Source organism: Crocodylus siamensis, chromosome 1 (assembly GCF_052110815.1).
Source record: "Crocodylus siamensis isolate JL-2025a chromosome 1, ASM5211081v1, whole genome shotgun sequence".
Taxonomy (NCBI): Eukaryota; Metazoa; Chordata; order Crocodylia; family Crocodylidae; genus Crocodylus; species Crocodylus siamensis.
Genome location: NC_143395.1, coordinates 221,424,862 through 221,449,069, shown reverse-complemented (window position 1 = coordinate 221,449,069; position 24,208 = coordinate 221,424,862). Strand labels below are relative to the sequence as shown.

At 41.9% G+C, this 24,208-nt stretch overlaps 1 protein-coding gene across 2 annotated transcripts in view; it reads left to right on the top strand.

The window, feature by feature from the left end:
* Positions 1-22,423, top strand: part of EPHA3 (EPH receptor A3) — a 366,545-nt gene extending 344,122 nt beyond the window's left edge. Inside the window, exons 16-17 of one of the 2 annotated variants that reach the window (XM_090057555.1) lie at positions 8,272-8,427; positions 18,608-22,423. In XM_090057555.1, coding sequence (XP_089913681.1) covers positions 8,272-8,427; positions 18,608-18,713 — 262 coding nt within the window. In that variant the 3' untranslated portion in view covers positions 18,714-22,423. The remainder of the gene's footprint in view (positions 1-8,271; positions 8,428-18,607) is intronic. The other variant, XM_090057547.1, reaches the window with a different exon arrangement.
* The last annotated feature ends 1,785 nt before the right edge of the window (positions 22,424-24,208 follow it).

The window sequence follows — 24,208 nt, the reverse complement described above, 5'->3', positions numbered from 1 at the left end:
CCAGAAAAGGACACTTGTCCAAACATTAGAGAGAACCCACTAGCTGCTCCTATAATCTGTCTTTTGTTTGTTTGTTTGTTGTGCTTTTTGTAATTGGGGGATCATATAAGCAGGAAAAAAGTGCCTGCCTTTATTTCTCAAACCCACTTTTGACCTCAGAGACAAAAAGTAGCAACAATACGGTTGACTCTCAAACTGAGCAAACTTGATATGAAACCTGGGGAAAACAAATATTCCAATCATAGAGGTGAACTTTATTTTAAGAGCCAAATCACTAATTTTACCACAGGGACCGTATAAACGAGACATAAATAGCTGTAAGTGCAAAGAGTCTAGTCCTCAAGGACCAGGCATAATTAAAGTAAACACAGTGACTTAACATCTCCTCAGTATGTCATTTATTTACTAAGCTCCTGTTGGGAAGCACGCACACTCATGAATTCATTTGCTGTTGAAGATAAACCTAAAATTAGTGCACATGCACTCCATTTTTACAAAGTTGGAGATAACTGTGTTGGCCTTATCATTAGTCCAGGATTTCAATGTTTGAGGTTACTTGAATCATAAAGAGATTTTTCATTGAAGTCTATATGGTGAGGGCCCCAGTTACTCCCCTGCTTTTTAGGAAATGCTTACATCTACAAAGTCCAGCCATAATATCTAAAACTTATTATGTGAAATAACTTTTTTTGTTAAACTTTGCTCCTTTTATAAACCCATGCTTCAACAAGCATATGTAATTTCTTTTAAAGGATATTTTACAGATATAAGGAATTAGATTGCACTGATAGGAAGAGAGAACATGAAATCCAGGATGTAAAGTACAGGATTCCTCTATTCAGCAGCACAATACTGCCTTTTATTCAGAGGTAATGCCTGGGCATTATCCCCTTGGTGGTCTTGGTAGCTGAATATTACAAATTAAGTTATCTCCTTCCCAGTGGACAGCTGGCACACCCCGAGTAGAGGTTTGTATCAGCAGGGGTGAAGTTCTATTGCTCATTATATTTCTTTCTAGACATGATGGGCTGTGACAGGAAAGTTCCTTGCTTCATGACAAAATCTATCTTAATGACAGTAAACTGTAGTTCTCCTTGCTTATGTGCACAACATAAAAGTTAATTCCAGCTGTTAACATAATGGGCCTGTCCACAAAAAGCTCATTGCAGCAGGGCATTTTATAGAGAGGCACTCAAGCATCTTGCTGCAGAATTTGTCACTATATTTAAATTGATATAAACATATATAGATTTGGAGTGCCACACATCAGCAAATATGGCCCTCCAGCCACACAGAACTATACAGATGAATAGCCCTGAAAATATTCTCCATGACAATAGATGGATAAGAACTTGCAAACGTGGGGGTTGGGGGTAGGGGAGCAAAATACAGAATTGGGGGGGGGGAGGGGAAAAAAAGCAGGAAATGTTCTATTTTACTTCCCCTGAGCAAACATGTAATTTCCATGATTTCTTTTTAATGACTCTGTTCTGAAGCTAGTAGGTACTGATTTATGAAAAGCTGTAAAAGATCAGGTAGAACCCTGCAGGACATCGTTTACAGCTGCACGGATTGCAACCCATCTAATTTGTCTAGTAAAGTGTGAGCTCATGGCGCACATCACCCAGCCCATAAATTTCATGTTCAGACCTGCTGTCTAGGGGCTGGGTCAGAGGGAAAAAAAAATTGCCGACGTGTGCAGATGCTCTGGAAGCCCAGCATTCCCTTGATGCATGTGAGGAGACATCACAGACTCTTCACAGTGAGAGACAAATTCCTCTCCATTGATAAACTGTCCAGATGTCCTCTCTGAGGAGGAAAGTAACTAATTTTTGCTTGGAATCCTACAAGGAGAAAAATGATACTTTACAGTGCTGGTTATGCTGAGGTCACTTACATTAAAATTAGGTCATATTTTTTGGTTCTGGTGATACTTTGATCCAAGTAATAAACATAAAAGCTCTGCTGGGCCACTCTAATTCCTAATCCCAGTGTCCTGTTCTATTTCAACTTGTTTATACTTTTTTTTTAAATATTATTTTTCATTTTGTAAGGGGATTGTTGAGCTAGGCTCTGCTGAATGGGAGTTAAGTTTAAAAGCAAAGCTAAGTTGAACAAAGAGGAGTGGGGACCTTCTCCCTACTTTATCATGAAGCACACTTCATAAATAGTCTTAAGAACTGTCTTGGGATTTCAGACTTTATACCCAGAAAACTATAAATAAAAACATGACTCTTCCTGGAACAAGCAGTAGTTAGCTAGAGGCCAACTGGGTTACTACTGGCCATGCCTGGATTTGATTGTCAAATAGGGCATCTAATGCTGAAGAATGTTACCTGAACACCTTACACCTGTTTTTGACATGAAAAATGCCAATGATGTAGGCACCTAGCATTAAAGGGCCATGTATGAAAATTGCTTCCTATAGACCTCTCTTTGTTTCCCTTAGTATTACTTCTCAGTCCCTCCATGTCTATTGTACTGTTTTTTCATTGTCATCTTTTATTTCCTTAATCCATCATCATGGTCACTCCCACTGTCCAGACATTTCTTTCATTTCTAGCTAGGAGAGTTCTCAGAGGGGCAGCTTTGCAGCCAGTATAAAACATTATATTGTGGTAGAATCACAATGATTTACACCCGCTGAGGACCTGGCCCCAGCTGTCTCCCAAGTCACTAGGCTTTTGGACTGGATGGCTTCCAAAGAGGGGAAGGCCAGGCAAAATGGATTATCCAAGTTTAAAAAGACATACACCAGTTTTTCATTAGGCGGGTTGCTGATTTGAACCTAGCAAGAACTGTGTATGAGGCTGAAGCATCTTATGAGGAAAACAATCCTGTCCATTATGAGTCCTGGGATCAGTGATTTGTACCAAACCCAAACAGTCATGAACCGAAGGAGTTATGCTGTTCTGTTCTACACTATACTATTCTGTAGTAGCGTTTTAGTTATACTATTCTACATTATACTACAGAATGAGTTATACATTTTACATTTGTGATATCTGGATTTTTCTGTGGTGATCAAACACTCACCCACAGCTTCTAAGGCCTATGTTCTTAAGAGGTCTTTTAAGAGGTAATTGATTCATAAGGAAAATCTCACTGGTAAAACACACAGTTTGAGTCAGAGCTGCTTATCTGAATTGAGTCATGATTCTGCAATCTAAAAATTAAGTTCAAAATTGCATGAATAAGAAATCTGATATTTCTTAGTTCCTAACTGGAGCAGAAGTTTGCAGTAAGATTTGCTGTTATAGAACCTGATTTTGATGCTGCATTAAGAAGGCAAAGCAGTATAGGCTAGTATTTTCAAAATTAGCTTAAAGGAGTTTGGCACATGTCTTCTGGTGAAATTCCATGCTGAACTCTTGGTAGAGGTGATATATTTTATTAGACCAACTAAACAGTTGCAAAAAAATCTTTATTTGCAACTATTTAGTTGATCTAATAAAATATATCACCTCTCCCAAGAATTCTGCATATTTTTTGCCTGTAGAGCAACATAGCTAAAACCTGTATCAGTGATATTCCATGGAATTTGAACACTGGGTTCCCCTGGAAATCTTTACAAAGTTTTCTTTAAAACTTGTTCTAGTCTTTGGACTTTCTTCAGGTTTTGTCTGAAGAATGCTAGAGGGTGATGGTAGTGATTCATTTCCATCCAGATAATAATAAAAAAATCTATGTAACAAGTACTGCATAATCATTATCTTTAAATTGGATCACTTCACCTGCATGGAGCAGATTAATTAAGCTTTTCTATGCAGGGGAAATATGATGGGGGAATGGGAAAGTGAAATCTACCAAAAGTAGGGACTGAAGCCAGAGCAAAGCTCCAACAGCTTTGATAGAGCTAGCCATGTGAATGCAGATGGTGTGGCTTGTCTGGCCCATCCTCTGTTCCTGTCTTCAGTGGACTTGGAATGGGTGAAGCAAATCCCTCTATAGCATGTAGCGGGTCTGAGCATTCTGATGGCAGGCGCAACATGTGGTTGCAGTCCTGCAGCTGGTTCCCCCCGGCGAGCTGCACTAGATTTAAAGATACACAAAGGAGGCAGCTGGCCACCCTAATGGGAACTTATAGGCAGCAAGAAAAGCAAATCTGCAATGTTATTCACTAGAAATAATTGTTTTCTGTTAACATTGACAGTGTTGTCGAACCTGCAGCAAAGAACAAAAGTAGCACTTTCTGTTTGGATGGATTAGTTTGTTCTTGGTTGCTTAGACATTCCTAGGTTAATGTTCCGTTGTGCATGCTAGTGTAGCTAGTGGTCTTCAGTGATTGTGTAAATTTTCACACCACAACTGAAAACATTAGTAACAATCTCTTACAACAAAGGAACTGAAGGTGGGGCAGAGTGACACCTTATAGATCAGGGGTACTCAACCACTTGGCCCAAAGCCTGGTCCTAGCCTGTTGAACCATGTCATCCAGTCCACAGGGCCCACCATGAGTCTGAAAATTTGCTGGTTGGGGAGCAGTGGAGATTCCAGTGGGTGGATAGTATGGCTCTGCATGCTAAATGGGGAATACAAGATCTGATCCAAGTGGTGTGGGGCTGGATTCAGGTGGTGCAGTGACAAATACGGACACGTGGCACCTGATGTGCTAACTGCATGCAGGTTCCAGCCCTGTGCTACTCATCCAACCCACAGGGGCAAAAGGTTGAGCACCTCTATTATGGATTAACTCAGAGAGGCATAAGTTTTTGTAAGCAACAGTTTATTACCTCACACCACTCTTTAAAACTAGGCTTTGCAGTGCTACATTCTCTGAGACAGGTTCTCTGGTGACTTCTAAAACTGAGATCAGGTTACATGTGTCCCCTATTCTCCAGACAGTTGCACCATAATGCTTTGAAAAATCACTTGAGCACATGGTTCACTTTAAGGACATAGTTGCACTTTGAGGCTACTCATGTGCTTTGTTGAATTAGTACTATAAAGCTGTCCATCAGCATTATCTGTGTGGCTGTCAAATTAAAAACAAAGGATAGTAATTCATATTCTCTCAAGGTAACCAATTTGGGGAGGAAGCTGTTATTGCACATTGAGAAATCAAAATAATTATCATGGGTTAAAATGGTGGGGGCCAACCCTTTTGGCAAGTGTACCACAAATTAGCCCCACATCCTCCCAAGTGCCACTGCCAACTCTTTCTCTTACCCAATCTGCTGCTCTGCTTTCTACTCCCTGCTCTGATCTGTCACTCTGCTGCCTGTCCCGTCCCCAACCTGCTGTCTGCCACACAGACACTGTTCATGCCACTTATGGCACCCATGCCACATGTTGGCCACCCATACACTAAGATATCTTGCAACAAGAAGGAAAATTGTGACTCCATGGCTGTTCAGAGGCCTTTCAGCAATGTTGAGAAGAAACTGCTAGAACTATTGGCCATCTCTCCACATCTATGTACTGAAGTAAGACATTACAGTGTATTAGCAAAGTAGGAACCCCATCACAAAGTATATCTGAACTGCCGGATCAGCATGGGAGCAGAAACATTAGCCACCATGCAACACTGGCAGATGCAGCTAGAAGAGTCATCCAATTCTCCTCCTTGATGTGGAAAACACACTTTGGAGCTAAATATTATTTTCAAAAGCACATTTACTTCCTAATTGTAGTTCACCCAGTCACAGCCTCCTGTTAGGAGCTACACAGATTGAAATATGGTTAAAATAAACCAAGCAAAATATAAACAAGCTCTTTCCATCTTTATGAAGTGTAAGGTGAGGAGGAACAAGAACACTGTGTGAAAACGTTTGGCTCACTAAAACGTGTAGTTTCAAATCAAATGAAAGCATTCACAGTCTCAGGTTGAATCTGGTAATTAGTTTGTGTTGAAAATATGGAAAAATACGTTTTACTTCAATATTTCAAAACAAAACATTTCAATCTTCCATTTTAAAAATAATCTTTTAAAGACCAAATTTGCTTAAATTAATTCAGGTTTTTAAAAAAATAAGACCCCTCAAAACTGAAACATAGTGTTTTGTTTTGAATAAAATAAAAGCTTTCATTCAGCCCAAGACAGTTGGAGGAGAAGGGAGGGAGGCAGAGTACAATGCAGGGTTAGTTTTGTAGAGAAAAAAGAAACATATTCATTACAGATCATGCCCCAGTTTGTTGTTGTTATTTTTGTTTGACTCATTAAAGTCATTGAAAAAATCAGCTCAGGATCCAGTTAGATCACACACTAACAGTTATATTTGTTGCATATCCTATTAAAACAGACTGCCTTTCTGAATTACCAATTGTATTAGATGCATGCTGGAGAGGATGCTGTTCTCCCCTTTACTCTAATTCCTGCTCATCATAGTTCAGTGGCTTGCTTATGTAATACAGAACCCTTTGCTCACTAATGATTTTACTCATGTTTGGTGTGAGCGACTTTTAGTACCTGTCATTACCAGTCTTTGCTTGAACATTAACCACAGTGAAGCAAATTAGTGGTCTCAAGTCTGATTCATAAAGACCAATTTGTACCGTACAACAGGGGAAGGAATGAGAGTTTGAAGACTGACATAGTGTCTCATCATTACAGCAGAGTCCCAATAGGACTGGACTAAGGTACCTAGGGAGTGCAGTGAAAGGGAGAAAGTCTGTGTGGCTGATGTTCTTGTCCTTTGTTTCATGGATGAAGGGAAGATTTGGTCAACCTACCATTTGTGAGCACTAAGGTGAAAGAAAAATGAGTGTTAACTTAAAAGCAATTTCTGGGTTGTATTACTATGTTGCAAAATCCTTTCGTTGGTATGGTACTTGCTCCACTAGTTGATTTTCTGATTTTGAGCCTTAATGGAACTTGCAGTTTCTTCCCAATGCTCTCTGCAGTTATCTATGCTTCCCCCCAAATTCCACCATCTAGAATAATCGCATAAAACTGCAGCGTTGCAATGATGAGTATCTAGTAGTTAGACTCAGTTAAATTTTGTAATTGTTTAAATAACGTAATGATAATGTAAAAATATTTATCATGAATCAGGAATGTTTCAGGGATTTAAACCACAGGCTTGAGGTGAGTAGTTTGGAGCCCATAAACAAGATGATTACACAGAGTTTCTTAAAGCTGCCAGCTGGAGCAAATGAGACCTCAGTGGGTGCATCTACACAAGACATTTAGTGCAGAGCTGCCTAATTAGTTCCACAGTAAATGTGTCTGTATCTACACATGCTCCTATTAGGGCTCACAAAACTAATAAATTCTGGAGCAGGCTAATACTTGTATTTACTTACTAACTTATAGATACTAAGCATTGGAATGCTGCAGCCTTATGGGATAATTCTAAATGGTGGCATTTGGGGGGGAAATCGCAAATAATTGCAGAGAGCAGTGGGAAAAATCATGAATGCTGCATGCCCCCAGAGGCTGACGGGGGCAGAGTGAGCTCCTGCAGGTGGTGACAGCACTGTCAACGGTGGCAGCATGGCGGCAGCAAGCAGGGAGCTTCCACAGGTGGCTGCGGCATTGGCGGCAGCAGGGAAGGGGTAACAAGCACTGACCAGTGGTCAGTGAACACCTGCCAACATCGCCGGTGGTGGTGGCCAGCAGTGATCACAGACTGCCTGCAGATGCCACTGGTAGTGTCGGTGGCAAGGAAGGGGAGTGGTGAGCAGCAAATGCCTGCAGGTGCCGCTGGCAGTGTCAGCAGCATCTTTTTGCAGGGGGTGCACCACCAAGTTCAGGGGGTTCACATGCACCCACGTGCACCCCCTACGTGTCGCCAGTGAGTTCTATTAAGGCTCAAAATTTACAAGTACTAGCCTGCTCTAGAGTTTTCTGATGTGCAGCAGCACACATGTAAATGCTGCCTGGCTGGCTAGAGCATGAGGGTGCTTCAGTGCAAGTGATGCCTGCCAGCTAGCCCTACTCTGAAGCACCCTTGTGCCCGAGCCAGCTCCTCCACAATACATTGAGCCCAGTTGGATCAGCCCTGGGCTGTTGCCAGCTGGAGCTGCTCCTATTGAGCTAAATGTGCTGTACATATCAACTCCAAAGCAATGTATTCCAGAGTTTTTTGCTCCTAGGTGCACATTCAAACAGTGAACCCTGCAGCAAAACATGCAAAGCAATAAGCTCTGGCCTTTATTTGTGTACATTAATTGCATGTGTAGATGTGCCCAGTGGTAGACAAATTTCAGACATGGACAGGAAAGCCACATGTCATCTGGAAGTCCCTGATGATGCCAGTGTTAAGTGTAGACATGAGGGGTATGTTTGCTTACCCTAGTTCTCATGCTTTTGCTGTCTTGTTATTTCAGGCCATCAAATCTACTACTGGACCAAAGCAACCTTGATATATCCGCCTTCCGCACAGCAGGTGATTGGCTCAATGGTATTCGGGCAGGACACTGCAAGGACATTTTCACCGGTGTGGAGTACAGTTCATGTGACACAATAGCCAAGATTTCCACAGAGTAAGTTAAAGCCATTGGTATAATGATGTATCCCAGGACCTGTGACAATTTTTTGTGTGTGTACACATAAATGCGCGCACACACACACCCACACACATATATATACACACACACATTAGCCGTGTGTAGATGAAATGAGAGGCGTGTGTGCACAACACTTTAAAGCGGGCTAAATGCTTTTGCACTGCTTTAATGGTGTCAGTGTTTGCACGCCTCAGTGTCATATTGCACATTAATTCCAGCCACTGTATGAAATTCAGTGGCATAATGCACTTTAAATGACTTGCGGTGCAGGAAACTCCTATGAGGAGTTTTAGTTTGCTGCCCCATCAGCCGTGGAGTTAAGCTCAACAGGCTCTGTGGAGCTCCGTGGCTCTGCAGGAAGCCCTGCAGGCAGCCTGATAGCAGCCCAGGAAAGCAGCTCCGCCCAACCAAAGCGGTGAACTTAATCCTCCTTCCCCACCCAGAGCCTGCCTATCTGCCTGCCCTGCGCAGTGGCCCGATGCTTCCCTCCTTGGCTGTGGTACACCCTGGGACCGCCCAAGCTGGGTGCCTGTGGGCAGGTGCCACCTAGAGTGGGGCCACAGCTGCCACAGAGGGAAGCCCCAGCCCTCAACTCCCCAGACTGCGGCCCAGGGATTGCTCTGCCCACCGGCAGCTCGCCCTCCCCTCCCAACCAGAGAGGCAGATAAGATAGGACGGTGTGTGCATGGCATGGTGGTTTAATCAGCCCTAAATTGAAGTGGTGTTTTTTAAAGCCCACTGCTTCATTTTAGGGCCCCTGTTTCATCTATACACGCTCATAGATAACACACTCTCTCTCTCTCTCTTTCTCTCTCACACACACATACACATATAGATATCTATCTGTCTGTATATAGATATATACTCACAGACACACATACACCACCTTTGCTCAAATATAAGACAAGGTTTTTCCCCCCAGTCAGCATGGGGGGTGGGGGGAGGGGAGAGAAATCTCTTCATCTTAAATTTGCATATAAGGAAAAATCATTAAATATACTGTCTATTATTAAACTGCTGCCAAAAGCAGCATATACTCAGTATTGGAAAGCAACTATGAAGTTGATTAAATGCAGCCAGCCAACACTGAACATGACTGGAAAATACTTGTCCCATATTGAGCAAATGTACTACCACAAAACTAGGTTAGTACAGCTCATCTGAATAATGATAATAATAATAATGATAATGCCCACTGCATACAGTCCCCCTGAACACCAACTCTTTTTTAAGTCATGGTGAGCCACTACACTGAATACATTTCAACTTCCTCTTCATTCCCACAGATGAGCTTTCTTTCCCATTTCCAATTATTCCTGTTCTTTTACCAGCATTGAATGTTTTTCAAACATCACCAAACATGGCCCTGAACCGTTCATATAGAATCCCTTTGTCACCCCCTCTCTCAGCCTGTTGCATATGATTAGTGTGGCCCCCACCTTCAATGAAGTGGAGCTGAACAAGGTTGCCCTGAGCCTTGTTTGCATATGACTTTTGGAACATCCCAGGACTTGTGACAAAAACACCCGGTTCCAGTCATGAGTGGAGGGCTAATTAGCACATGGATCCTTTGTGGGGGTTATCTGGAATACACACACATACTGAGCAGTACTGAGCTGGGTTCACCATGGCTTGAAATGCTGACTCTGCTGGGGTCTAGCCCAATGAACTATGTGGTAAATTATGAACCTTTTGTCTTTGAACTAATATTATGCATAGTTTCTACTTTCTATAAGTAGATACAAAGGTGTTGTTTAAAAGTGTGTTTATGGAGTACCTTTGCTAAAACTTGCAGCAGTTTCCAAAGAAAGGTAAAATTCATCAATTCTGGATGAACTAAGGCTATAAGCACCCAACAGGCATGTTTATTTCAAAATCAGTGTTTTTAAATTTGCTTCCATGTGCTCAGGGAGAGCAGAGTCTGACAGTAAGCAGCTAGAAAAGAGCTGCAGGGAGAAGAAGTTTTAGGGGGCAGAGAGAAAGGGGCCCACCTGACCCCCTTCCCCAAATTTACTTTCCCTGTTATAGCAGTGGGACCAGAGATGACTATAGCAGGGTGAGGGGCCCGAGGTAAATCAGCCTAGGTGGGGCCCAGACGCAGCAGGGGGTGGCGAGCAGCCAGATGTGAAGCCAGCCCAGCTCAATGGAGCTCCCCAAAACATGGGGCCCAGGGCAGTTGCCTCAATTCCCTCCCTCTACCCAGGATGGCCCTGACTCTGAACACCTTCAAGAGCAAATTGGATGCTTATCTTGCTGGGATCCTATGACCCCAGCTGACTTCCTGCCCTTCGGGCAGGGGGCTGGACTCGATGATCTTCCAAGGTCCCTTCCAGCCCTAATGTCTATGAAAGTCTATGAAAGAGTGGAAGGGGGATAAATTCAAGGCAAACCTCCAATAATTAGATACTGTACAGGGAAAAGTATAGCATAAATTTTTCCATATATAGAATCTGATTATTGGGTGGTCATATTCTAATCAGGGTCATCTTCTATTTGAGTAAATGTGTGTGTAAACATATGTACTTTAACACGCATCAGATATTACAATTTTGATCGTGATTATAACATGATTTCTGATGAAAATACTTTTGTATTTAAAGGCCTGTTTTAAATGTAAATTCACAATCTATTTATTATATACCTGGAAAAAACTACTATTGTTCTGTGTATGGTGTAGAGGTGCCTACTATAGCAGAATCCCACAACTTCCTCTCTGCAAGCAGGTTCCTGTGCTCACATGGAGTCCAAATGAAGTCAGTAGAGGCCTTCCCGTGGGATGCTAGCTGCAAGTTCAGAGTTTTCATATGTGGTTAACTTCTGAGAAGTCACTAGTGCAGCTTTAATGACTGCAGAGATTGCTCAGCAACTCTGAAAATTAAACCACTTCTGTTGAAGAACCTGACTTTAGGCACCTAGCTTTGAACAGCTCTGACATCGACAAACTTCTGTTATGGTTTTAAAAGTTTCCATGGATTTTAAAGTTCAGTTTTGTTCAGATAGTTTGCTGGGAGCAAAGTACCAATACCAATTATTACTAGAGCTCAGTGAGAGCTATTCTAGCAAACAGTTTCTCCACTGAATGTATCAGTTCACCAAACTGCCTTTGAGGAGAGATCACTCGAAGCACTGCTTTTATTCTTTTGGTCCTTTCAAGCCATGAATATTTTGTGTAAATATATTTCTGCCCATGAATTGTTCCCTATTACATTTAGAGATAACAAGGATCAAAGCCTGTTTTACTAAGTACTGTACAGCCAAACAGCACAGGCAACAACTGCCCTGAAACTGCAATTCAGACAGCGCGTGGGAATAATTGCTTATAGAAATCCAATGATTTATTGCAGCACAACAGAAAATAATTCCAGCATACCCAAGCAGAGCTTAACATCCTCCTCTCCCAGCCTGGAGAAGAAGCAACAAAATAGTTTAAAAGATGAGCATTTAACCCTAAAGTGAAGATACAGCATAGCATCTTGGGCCATGCGTAGATGAAACGAGGGGTGTGTGGGCATGACACTTTAAAGTGGGCTAAATGCTTTTGCACCACTTTAATGTTGCTGGTGTTTGCACACCTCAGCGGTGCATTGCACATTAATTTCAGCCACTGTAGGAAAGTCAGCAGCGTAATGTGCCTTATATGACTTGGGGCACAGCAAACTAAAACTCCTAGTAGTTTTAGTTTGCTGCCCCTACAGCTGGGGAGTGAAGCACTGGGCTACATGCAGCTCTGTGGCTATGCAGGAAGCCCTGCAGGCAACCTGGCAGCAGCCTGGGAAAACAGGGTCCCCCCCAAGAAAAGCAGCAAGCCTGATCTTCCCCTCTCCTCCCCCCGAACCCTGGAGCCTGCCTGCCCGAGCTCCATGGGGGCCCGGTGCTTTCCTCCATGGCTGCAGTGCCCCCTGGGACCACCCGAGCCAGGTGCCTGGAGGCAGGTGCCGCCTGGGGGGGTGGCCTGCCACTGCCGACGAGGAAAGTACCAGCCTCTCCCTGGTGCCCAAGGGCTGTGCCACCCAGCAGCAGCTTGCCCTCCCCTCCCCACTGCCAGAGATGCGGGTAAGTTGGGTGTGTGCACAACGTGGGGATTTAATTGGCCCTAAACTGAAGTGATGTTTTTAAAAATCCACCACTTCAGTTTAAGGCCCGTTTCATCTACACACACCCTTGGAGGTAGGTTTTCACAGATTATTCCACCTTCCAGCATGCATTTTGCTTCCCTTTCCCCTTATTCCAGGGGAATCCAAGATTGGTGCTGTCTCTCAATATGTACTCCATGGTTTAAACAGAATCCAGGGTCAGATTAGATCATATCTCCTGGGTTATATCTCTGAAGATACTTATTATTCTTCAAGAACTCGGTACCATACCACAAGAGGAACTCTTCTAGTTACTTCATTTCTTTGGTCTCTGAAGGTGCCTTTCTCAGGTCATCTCTCAAGCTCTTTACCGGACTGAGCTGCTTCCCAGGTCTTGACATCTGCCTTTGTGACAGACTTGGGGACATCACTATGTTGCACACCATCCTCATGTTCTGATTTTACACTAACTGCACTTCCTCATCAATTGTATTAATTGCCCAGACCCAGAACACATTCTTTGGTCGAGACTGAAAGAAAATTCTGATACCCAGCAACTTTAACTGGGTATTTGTAGTCTCAAAAACTCTTCACTGTTTACTACATCAACTCATTATCTTTAGAGGCACTGCTGCATGTTTACCTCTTCTCATCACAACTTTAATCTGAGCCAACAGGGGGAACATTTCACTATCATCACTTTGTTTCATGGCACCTCTAGGGACTCAAGTGTTGCCTACATGGTTTACACTTGCTCTTGCTCATATGAAGCAGCAGTATCTGAATATGGCCTACAAACAGTTTATTCTATTAACTTCCCAGCAGTTTTTGTGATGCCCTTCAGGAGATCTATTTTCTTTCTAACAACAGTGGAGATACTGGTCCATTTAATGTGCAGAGTCCCCAAGTTCAGTAGGATTAATATAACTCCTGCAAATTTTCTTCCCCTTCTTCAGCAGAACAGACATATTTCAGAATATGATTTGAATAGCATTGTTTGTCTAGCCCCCAGTGTGTCTGACTCACACAACAAATATCTTGATACCTCTTCAAGTTGCTGATAATGGTTCTAAAGCATCAGAAACTCTTTTTTTTTTTTTGGAGTGGCTTCCTCTGCTTGGAAATTTTGTTTCCGGTGTTTCTGTGTCCCCATTGCCTGCAAATGACATGTGCCCAGGCCCACTCAACAAACAGTCTCTGGCTGTGAACAGATGAAACAATTACAGTGCTTTTATGTTATTCCACTTATACTATTATAAATTACTTTTATATTGGTGGGTGGGAGGAGAAGAGGCCTTAACATGCAAAGGCATGTCAGCTTCTCCATGTATTCACTTCTAATGAAGGACCTGCTAAAACACCATGGTTTAGCTACTGCTTACTGTGAGATAGAGTGTACACATGAAACAGTGAGACTGGATCGATTTAAAACACCCTCTCCATGTTTCATCTGGTTCACAATGTTTTTTCTGTTCCCTGATTAAATGATTACAAATTTAAAAAGGGAAGAGCAGTGTGCAGACATGATGCAGGATTACATTCTCCAAGGGAGTGAGTAAAAACATTGAAAACTGAGGTAGTATAGATAAACAGGCTGAAGGATTTTTTTTTTAAACTGTAATCCAGTTCTTCATCATCCTGTCTCCAATCCAACCTTTCTATGTGGTCTGTTCCCAATATTCTGCACAGGCCACTGCTTCTGGTTGATGTTGCCAGATCTTGTGGGGTGCATTGTGATGTTACAGGGCATCTCAGAAGGTCATCAGGTTTATATCTGCTCACCTTGCGAGCCTATCCAGGTCAGCCTGAATACCCAGTCTATCCTTCAGAGTAGCTGCACTTCCTCATAGTTTGCTGTCATCGGCAAACTTAGCCAGTCAGCTTCTGACACCTGAATCCAGATCGTTAGTGAATATATTAAAGAGTACTGGTCTGAATACTGAACCCTGAGGGATGCCACTGGTCACCAGACACTATGCTGACTCAGTGCCATCCACTGTGTCTCTCTGGGTCCCATCACAGAGCCAGTTCCCCAGCCATCAGAACGTAAGGTCGTCAAGGCTGCAGTTCCCCAGTTTTGCAAAGAGAACATCATGAAAGATCAACTCAAAGGCTTATTTGAAATCCAAATAAATGGCATCAACCTTCCCCCCTCCCCCTCATCCAGGTGATGCATCACCTGATCATAGAAGATGAGGTTAGTCAGACATGACCTACCCATAACAAAGCCACGTTGGCTGTCTCTCAGAATGGCATCTTCTGTCAGCCTGTTGTTGATGGATTCTTTGATCATTTGTTCCACAGTCTTCCCAGGGATTGAGGTCAAGCTGATTGGCCTGTAGTTCCCTGGACCCAGCTTTTTCCTGGGTGTCGGTTGTCAGCTGCCCCATTTGATTCAGAAGGGGTCCAATGTTGCCCTTATGTTTCTTTTGACTTCCTACATATCTGAAGAAGGACTTTTTATCTTATAGCCAGCTTGAGCTTGGTATTGGCCTTAGCTTTTCTGGTCCACTCCCTACAGGTGCAGGCCAGTGATGCATAATCCTCCTGCAATTCTCCACATCATACCTATAGGCTCAGCAGTGCCTCACGCACTAGCACTATATCCAGAAGAGACTTGGGAGTCATGACTGACCACAAGGTGAATATAAACCAGCAATGCAATGCCGCAGCCAACAAAGCAAATCTACTTGGCTTGCATCTACCAACACATTTCATGCAAGACCCAAGATGTCATTCTCCTGCTTTATTTGGCCTTGGTGAGGCCACAGCTGAAGTACTTCATCCAGTTCTGGGCTCCACACTTTCGCTCAAGAGAGTCCAGAGGAAAGCCACATGCATGATTCGAGGCCAAGAGAGCAGGCCTTATGGGGAGAGGCCGAGAGGCACAGGATTCTTCAGCTTGGAAAAGCATAGACTCAGGGGGGGACTTGGTGGCAGCCTATAAGTATATCAGGGGTGTACATCAAGATCTGGGAGAACATCTGTTCACCAGGGCTTCCCTTAGAAAACAAGGTCCAATGGTCACAAACTGCTGGAAGACCATTTTAAAATGGACATAAGGAAGAACTTCTTTACTGTCCAAGTCTCCACAGTCTGGAATAGACTCTCCAAAACTGGTGCAACCACTTACTCTGGGCAGTTTCAAGATGCATTTGGATGATTATCTTTTTGCAGCCATTTGACCCCAGCTGACTTCCTGCCCTCTGGGAAGAAGGCTAGACCAGATGATCTTGCAAGGTCCCTTCCAGCCCTAATGTCTATGAAGTCTATGAAATCTATGAAATGATTCACGGTTTACTTCTCCTGACAAATACATTGGTCAATTGCATAGAGGCCCCATGATTTAATTAGAAAGTTATACCTTTTGAGACCCACTCTTAATCTGTTCAGGCACTGCCACATGTGCCATTTGTAATTGGAGCAGGATGCTAACTCTTCACTGGGGGTAATTCCTCGCCAGCTCCATTCAATGGCTTTGTAATCTAGTTCTCCAGGAACAAACACTGAGATCCCAATTAAGGATCCAATGAAGTAAATGGAGACAGGTTTGGAATCTTAATTTTCACACCGTACTTTTTGTACTTAGGGAAATGAGAAGGAGAAATATCAATTTTTAAATCCTTTTGCAAATAATCTTCCCATAGCTTTGTCATCCTCTGTTAAAAATCTGATGTATATTCCTAATTCTCATTAACACTCATGGGACATAGATACATACGTGAAAAAGAAAATATAGAAGAGAATATTCTCCACTAGGCCTAAATCATGACAAGTACTACAGTCCTCCTAATCTACTTTAATTTCTACTGTTTTTTAAAGATAGTTGTGACCAACCTTTCTGAGCTGTGGGCTGGATGAGTGGTACAGGGTCAGTCCAATGGGTTAGATCTGGTGCATGGGATCAATTTGTACAGGGTGGATCCATTTTTTTCCCAAAGAGGGGTGCAGGAGCAACAACCCATACTGCAGTGGTGGCTGTGCTCCCTGCTTCCAGCCTCCTCTCCTCCCACCAATGCAGGCAGACCACCCTTGGGAGCCTTCAGGGACTTTTCAGAGAACCTAAACTGATGAAAAAATCCCTCCCTTCCTTTCCCTTCTCTCCCCCCCAGCCCCTCCCCCAGCCACTGTTGCTTTCCCTGCTGTCCTGGGGGTAGGGAGAGCACCAGAGCTGTTCCTTCCCCACTGCTGTCAGGGCTGGGTTCAGCTGGGGAGTGGGGCAATGGCCACAGCATGGCAGGAGATTAGCTCTTCCTCCCTGCCTGGTTCTCTTACAGCAGGCACAGGAAAGGTGATTTCCCCCCCACACAACCTTCGTGTCCTTAGCTGAGCCCAGCCCATGGGGAAAGCAACAGAGGCAACTAGGAAAGAAAGGAAGGCAGGATTTTCATTTGCTTTAGGGACTTAAACTAGTCCCCAGAGGCCCCTGTGGTGCAATCCAATCCAAAAGGGGGCACAGTCACACCACTGCACCCTTTCTAGGCCACTCCTGGGTCTGCAGACCAGATTCAGTGTAGGGTTGACATGTGGCATATGTGCCATATCCCTCTGTCCTGGACCTGTACGTGCCATATTGGGCCTGCTGCCCAGATCCCAGCCCCTCAAGCACTGGATCAGGCCTCCTGCCCCCACCCTCTGCATGACAGATTGAGCCATCTGCCACAGCCCCAAACCCCTGGTGCCATGCACACCAGATCAGGCCTGACACCCTAGTTCCATCTCTGTGCATGCTGGATTGGGCCCCAGATCCATGCATTGACCCTATCTGGCATACGGGGCCATGTCATTGAGCCTGTGGAACCTGGAAGTTGGTGGTGGGGTGGTGACAGTGTTGACTGCCATCACACAACTGGTGCCAAATTTTTGGACGTAGGGAGAGCTCATGAGCCAGATGACATGGCTCCACAGGCTGGAGGTTGAGCACCACTGTTTAAAGGAGAAAAAAGTCTTGCTCAGATTGGTAGTTCATCTGAGTCTTCTGCTGCTGGCATTTTAAGGAAAGAGTTGATATACTTAATACCAAGGGTTCATGCTTCCCATTGAAAAATGAATTTGTTTATTAAAATTTAAATCTGACCCATCTTTATCCTTTTGGTAAAGACTGGTATAGTAGTGTCTCTGCACCTGATGAGGTATTGGATAATTACAAATATACTGTAATAAAAAATCTTGAATCCTCATTGCTGTAAATTGGTTACAGATACGTGACAGAGAATAAGTAACCAATAGCTGCAGTAAAAAGAGTAAAACACATTGATACAGTCAATTAGTACGTTATTGCAACTGTAAAAAAAGGTTGATAATGTCTTATTATGGCAATTAGCCTTGGGAGACATTGCAAAAACTCTCAGGTAATGGCCAATTTCCTGTGGACTAATGGTTAATTAGCTACAGCAGAAGTGTGAAACCACATTTCCAGTACACCCAATAAAGAGAGTGGACTGTCTGGAGAAACAGAACGTGAAAACACAGGAGACCCTGCAAGTATGACCACTTCGCTATTGTTTCAGTGCCGGTGCCAAAGTTATGAAAGGGTAACTGTTAAGAGCCTGCTACGTAATGCAAGATGGCAGGGTCAGTCCAGGGGAAAGAAATCAGGCTGACTGGGGTAAATGAAGTATGAAAGAAGCTTGATGACTTCTCCAAAGTCAGAGCACGATTTACTGGTACAGAAGTAAAAAATAAAAATCTAAGTGGTCCCAGTTCCCTGATAGCCTGCTTCTATCAGTGCTTCTACACTGTGCTGTTTTTCTGTCTTTACTTTCTGGTGATCTTTTTCTGGTGTTCAATATAGGAGAACAAGTTAAGTGACAACTTGTCTTCTTCCAAACATTGGGAGATGGTAGTCTTTTTGCTTTATTCTATGAGAGTGGTTCTCATTTCTTTCCAACCCGAATACCTGTCTCGGTTCAATTTTAGAAACTTATCCTCGAAGAGTCTTCCAATTTAGCAACCTAGAAAGGTCAGGGTGATCACTATCCATTGATATCTGTTCCTGACTTTCAGTTTTGAAAGCTTTTGTGATATGAAATACAGAAGTAATGTGTCATGTACTCACTGAGCCTGTGTTCTCTTTCTTTTAGTGACATGAAGAAGGTTGGTGTTACAGTTGTTGGGCCTCAAAAGAAGATTATTAGCAGTATTAAAACTCTAGAAATTCATACAAAGAACAACCCAGTTCCTGTGTAAGGTACCAAAATGATGTTGCTCAGGACAGAAACAGAGAGAAGTTGCTTCAAAGGGCAAATGGTGATGGCTGAAGAAACTGCAGCATTTAAAGGCGTTATCACAACAGTGCTGGGAATATTGGTGGAAATTTCTAGCCCACTAAGACACTCAAATATTGAGTACAAATGCCTTAAAATAGGAGCGAACTTTTTTTTCTATTAGTCCTAAAGGGTGGGTGCTTTTCTTCCCCTATGATAATTGACTGTTAATCCATATAATAAATTTGAAAAGGAAAAAAAATATGTAAAATTCTTTCCAAGTAAAACAGTGAAACTAAAACCTGGAGCCATTTGAACATTAACTGACTGAATACCATGAAGAACCATAAACACACAGGCTCTGTGTTTGATCAACAGCAGCAACAAGAAAATAAAAAATAAAAAAAAAACTTGCAGTATTTTTATACACAGAAGAGATCTGTAGCAGGTACTTTATTTCTTTAAAATCAAGCAAAATAGAGGATTATACCTCAGACTTATCTGGCCATACTTACAATATTATCCTTGTAATACTCTATTTCAACTGGAATACAGAAGCAGTAATCACTTTAGAGTCAGTTCACAAATGATTTTTGCCATTATGTTAACTCTCCTGATTGTGTTCTCTTTCCAAACAAAAGAGGCTTAATTTTTGTTAATGTATATTTCTTTTCCCCAGTATTGTTAACAATTATGGTGAAATATCTTAGATTTCTTATTGCCAAGTGCCAAATCTTGTAAAACTTCATTGGTTTAAGCTGAAAAATTGTTTGATGATGTGTTACTTACTAGATTTTTTTGTATAACATTTTAAATACAAAAGAAAAAGTCTTTTTCCAGCTCTTGTTCTAAATGATCTGTCTGGAGTTGCTGCATTCCATCCATTTACAGTAAACAGCTGTGTTACACTTTTAACCTAGGGTAATATACTGGCAGAAATGTATGTGGACAACATGCATGTTGTTCTCTAAATCAACAGCAAGCAAGTTTCTTTCTTTGACTTCCCAAAGGACAGATTTGCCATCAATATAAATGATTGGTTTCAGTAGTGTGATTTGCAGAGAAAGTTGTGACATCTCAAGTAAGTGGGGCAGAATTGTTTCTTCGCTTGTTGGAGCTCCATCATAAGTTTGCTTGAGAAAGGTCTATTTCTGGAGCAGAAGGTCCAAGCTTGCTGTATGTGCATGATTAGCTGGCAGTGAAGGGCTGTGCATGTATACAGGCCTGGTCATTATACTAGCATGGTGATGCAGGGGCAGATCTTTAAAAAGGGACTTTAGTGCCTACAGTCACACTTGTGTGAAATTTAGGCAGACTTGTCCCAAACTTCCATCCTGAACACCCCTGCAAGCTACTGCGTAACCCTGTAATCATCCAAATCCCATAGGCACTTTACCTTTTGCTTTTGGGTTTCCCAGGCTCTAGAGCTGTGCCTCTGTGCATGTTCAGAATCTCCTCAAATTCGCTGAGCAGCTCAGTGCCTTGCTCACATGTCGGCATGTTAAGAAGCCTTATTGGTGGCCAGAGCTCAATCCAGTAGGCATTTCTAGAGAACACTGAACACAAGCTGACAGAATTGGGCTCTGCCCAACAGAAGTTGCAACTGCAATTTTTCTTTTAAAACCCGTCTGGAGCAGGATGAGGAAAAGGCAGTTGTCATGTTTTTTAAAGAAAGGAGTGATCCCTGCTAAGTATTTTGATAGGGAGTGCCTTTCTTTAGGAAAGGGCTCAGAGCTATGGGTCCTGGGCGGGACAGAGCTGCATCCCTGAATAAGGATTCCTGAAGGAAAGGATTGACAACTCCCCTCTGTCCTACCCTTGCCCTCTTGGCTCACTCAAAACAGCTGCATGCTAGACGTTCTACCCTGTGGGGGCTCCACGTTCAGTGTCCTTGCCATTTTGAACCAAATTCTTATGCACCAAGCCCTCTCCCCGATTGGAGGCACGTAGCATGTGGTTTTGGACTCCATTCAGGAGCAAGGGGATGATACAAAAGTTGCCTGAGGTTCTACTTAGGTTCTACTTAGGCATCTAAACTCCAAGTGAAGTCAATGACCTAAATATTATGCCAATATTTAGGGTCCTACATACTTTTTGGGGAGGGTTTGGATCCAAGGTACCTAAAAGATGGTGCCTGTGTTTTATTAGAACTGACTCTTTGTGTTAGCAATGACTTGAATGTTGCACTCTTCACACCACCACCAGTCCTACATTAGATTGTCCCAAATAACACTGAGTTCTTGTAAACACAAACAGAAAGAACACAAAAAGAATCTTAAAGAGGAAGGACTGTATACGACACAAATTACTGTGTGCTCTGCTAAGTCAGCTATCAGATGTACATTTGGTTTTCTTGAAGTGCGCAGCCATGTGAGGGATATGGACAAAGGCAAGGCTGAGCTTTTACAATGCACTAGGCTGAATCAGCTTCTCAACTCAAGATTCAAACCTTGAACAGTGTAAAGAAAATACACTGATAACTTGTTGCTAAATAAAGACATACATTATAACTTGCCTTTCCAGCAAATCCTGACAGTAAGCCTGCTCAGAAGAATCTGTTTTGAAATGTTGCTCACTGGATAATATATTTGGAAAGAACAGTGAAGTGGTTTCAACTTAATTTGACCTAAAACAGAGAAAAAGGCAGACAATAAAAACAAAGCACTTATGTACCATTTGTTATGCCTTTTGTAGCTTAAGTGGTGTGTGGTGAAATAGCAGGATCAGAAAGCGCAAATGCCAAGTTCAGCTTGCTTAAGTATGTTCGAAATCTTTCTTCCACTTGGATTTGAGAATGAGATCCCAGTTCAGACATTGTTCTTAGTGAACATAATCCACTTAAATCCTGTTTGGTCACATGTGTACAAAATATCTTTTTTATGTTTTCACATAGTATTTCTATAGCTATTTCTCCTCCACCTCATTCAGGGAGGAATGTTTTAGATGATTTCAAAAACAAGACAACTGTTCTTTAATGACATTTTTGATTGAGACTTAAAACCTTGCACCACTTGCATACTGTCCGTGTACTGTCATCCTCTTGCACATCATTCTGAACATGCCCACTCTTTGCAATTAATACCACTTGTTCTTGGGAAGAAGGAAATCCATTTTTGCTTTTCTTTGCAGTTATAAATAGAGAATTTATAAACCAACTTAGCTTTTTCTCCCTTCCAAAATGTTATTTGTACTATAAGTAAGTGGCCTCTATTGCAAATATCCCACACTCCCCTTACCCCCTGTACATATGTAAACATAACCGTGTACAATTCTTAAATGTGGAGTAGAGGTACTAGGATTCTTGTGGCCATCCTCCTATACAGGACGTGCATTGGTTATTTACATCAAACAAAATGCAACTATTCACAAAATTATGTACCATATTATTGGTTTCTGTATCTTTAAATATAGTTTACATATATTATTTATTTCTGTTAACATATATAGTTTTGTGCTGTTACTTAGCATTCAATAAGCAATGTATAGATGTGATTTGATTGGCAATATGTATTTACTTTAACTTGTATTTCAAAACATTACTTACTCATTTAGTTTATATGTTGTGCAATTGTAGATGGCCTCTTACTAATGTAAAATGATTTGTAGTGGAAACATTTATATTTTTATAATAAACATAATGAAAGTATTTTTTACATATTAGAATACTGGGGTTATTGCTTTGAGGTGATGTTTGATGAAAAATGTTTGATGAAACTGACATTAAACATAATTAATTACAAGTGGCTATGCATTAAATTGTAAAGCACAGCTTTGGGGCTAAGCTGTAGTTATGATCAACTATTTGATAAGTCAATAGTAGATGTTTAAAGAAGATAGATTGGCCATTTGAGCGATGTCAGATTCCACCAGCTGAATATTTGACTCACTCTGTGTGCACTAGGAAGGCTGTTTTAGTTGCGGGCTGCATGTAGGATATTGAGAAAAGTTTTGTTTATATTAGTTAAACCACGTAACTCCAAACTTCTGTTTTTGTTTCAAGGACTGGACCTCCTCTGGTCTTGTCAAAATGCCTGAGTACAGCATGTTATGTACTTTTCAAAAGGATAAGAAAAAGCCCATCGCTTACTCTAATTTTCCCTGTATGATCATTTATTTCCTCGGGGTATGTCTCTGAGGCAGTGTTTCTTCCTGCTCACTATACCAAAAAAAAGTTTTGTTTCTATACGCTTCACTGAAGCATAGATCATTTGAAAATACCAATGTACAATCTAGCTTTCCATCCTGAGAGCTATCTTCCTAGAAGAATGAGAATGCTTAAGAATGTTCTGCTCCACCAGTTAAAATTACTTCAGGATGAGTAAAAAATTGGTATCCTTTTGTGCTATAAATGAGAAGCACGTGCTTGCATACACTTTAATTCACTCAGTTTCTGACTGTACGAAGCAGCGGATTCCATACCTATTCTGTAGTGTATGTGAGTAAACATGACAAGCTTTATCTGCTCAATAATATTATGTGACATTTAATCTTGGTGATGCTAATTGAAAGGAGAACCACTGAAAAGAACAGAATAAAGACACAGAGACAAGACTTTGACTTAACTCCAGATGACAACATCTGGAGCAAAATCTATTGCCTCTTCATAACACCCATGGGCTATTTCGTATGAGTAGTGTGTGCATATGGTACAAAGTTAACTCCTAACAAGAAACTTGAAACATATACTTGAATGGTGAGGAAGCTACTCAGTCTGTCTAACCTGTACTGTCTGCAAGCTGTTTACTTTTGAACAAATTGTCCTTCACCAGTAATAGTTCCAATGAATGATTTGCCTTGTGGTCTTTACTGTCACATTTCAGTTATTTTCTTGAGGGTGATTTGAATAATAACCCTTAACAGCAGTTTTATTTATTGTAAAATAATATTTGGGTCTGTGAAAGGTTCTAGATGGACAGACGTGACAGTGGAATAGATATTATATGAACAGAAACAAAGAAATCAAACCTCTTCCTACTGATCCCTGCACCTCAGTTCAAATCTACAGGAATAATTGGTAATGGTCAGTTCAGTATCCACTTGTTCTTAAAAGCACCTACAAGTACATTTTTACCTAACGTCTTGTTTTCAAACCTGGTTTGAAATCGTAAGTCTTGTTGAAAAACTGTGAAATGTAGGCTCCTAGGTTACATTTAGAAATGTAAACATGCACTCCGGTGAGTTCAAACCACTTGCATACTTTTAAAAACTAACTGTCTTGGAGTCTCTGTTTCTCAGTCTGTTATTGAAATGTTCAGGGGTGGTGTACCAATCAGTGCTAGTGAATAAGGTGCTTTAAATATCAGTCTGCAAGGAACAAGTCTGGGAACACCTCTCCATTTAACATGTAATTTGCTATTAAGAAACCTTTGGAATTGCTTAATGCAGCCAGTAGTCGAAAATATCTACTATGGTCACACAAGTTTCTTTTATCTGAAAGAGCCTACTTGTTTCCTAGCTATTACTTGTACCAATGCTGGG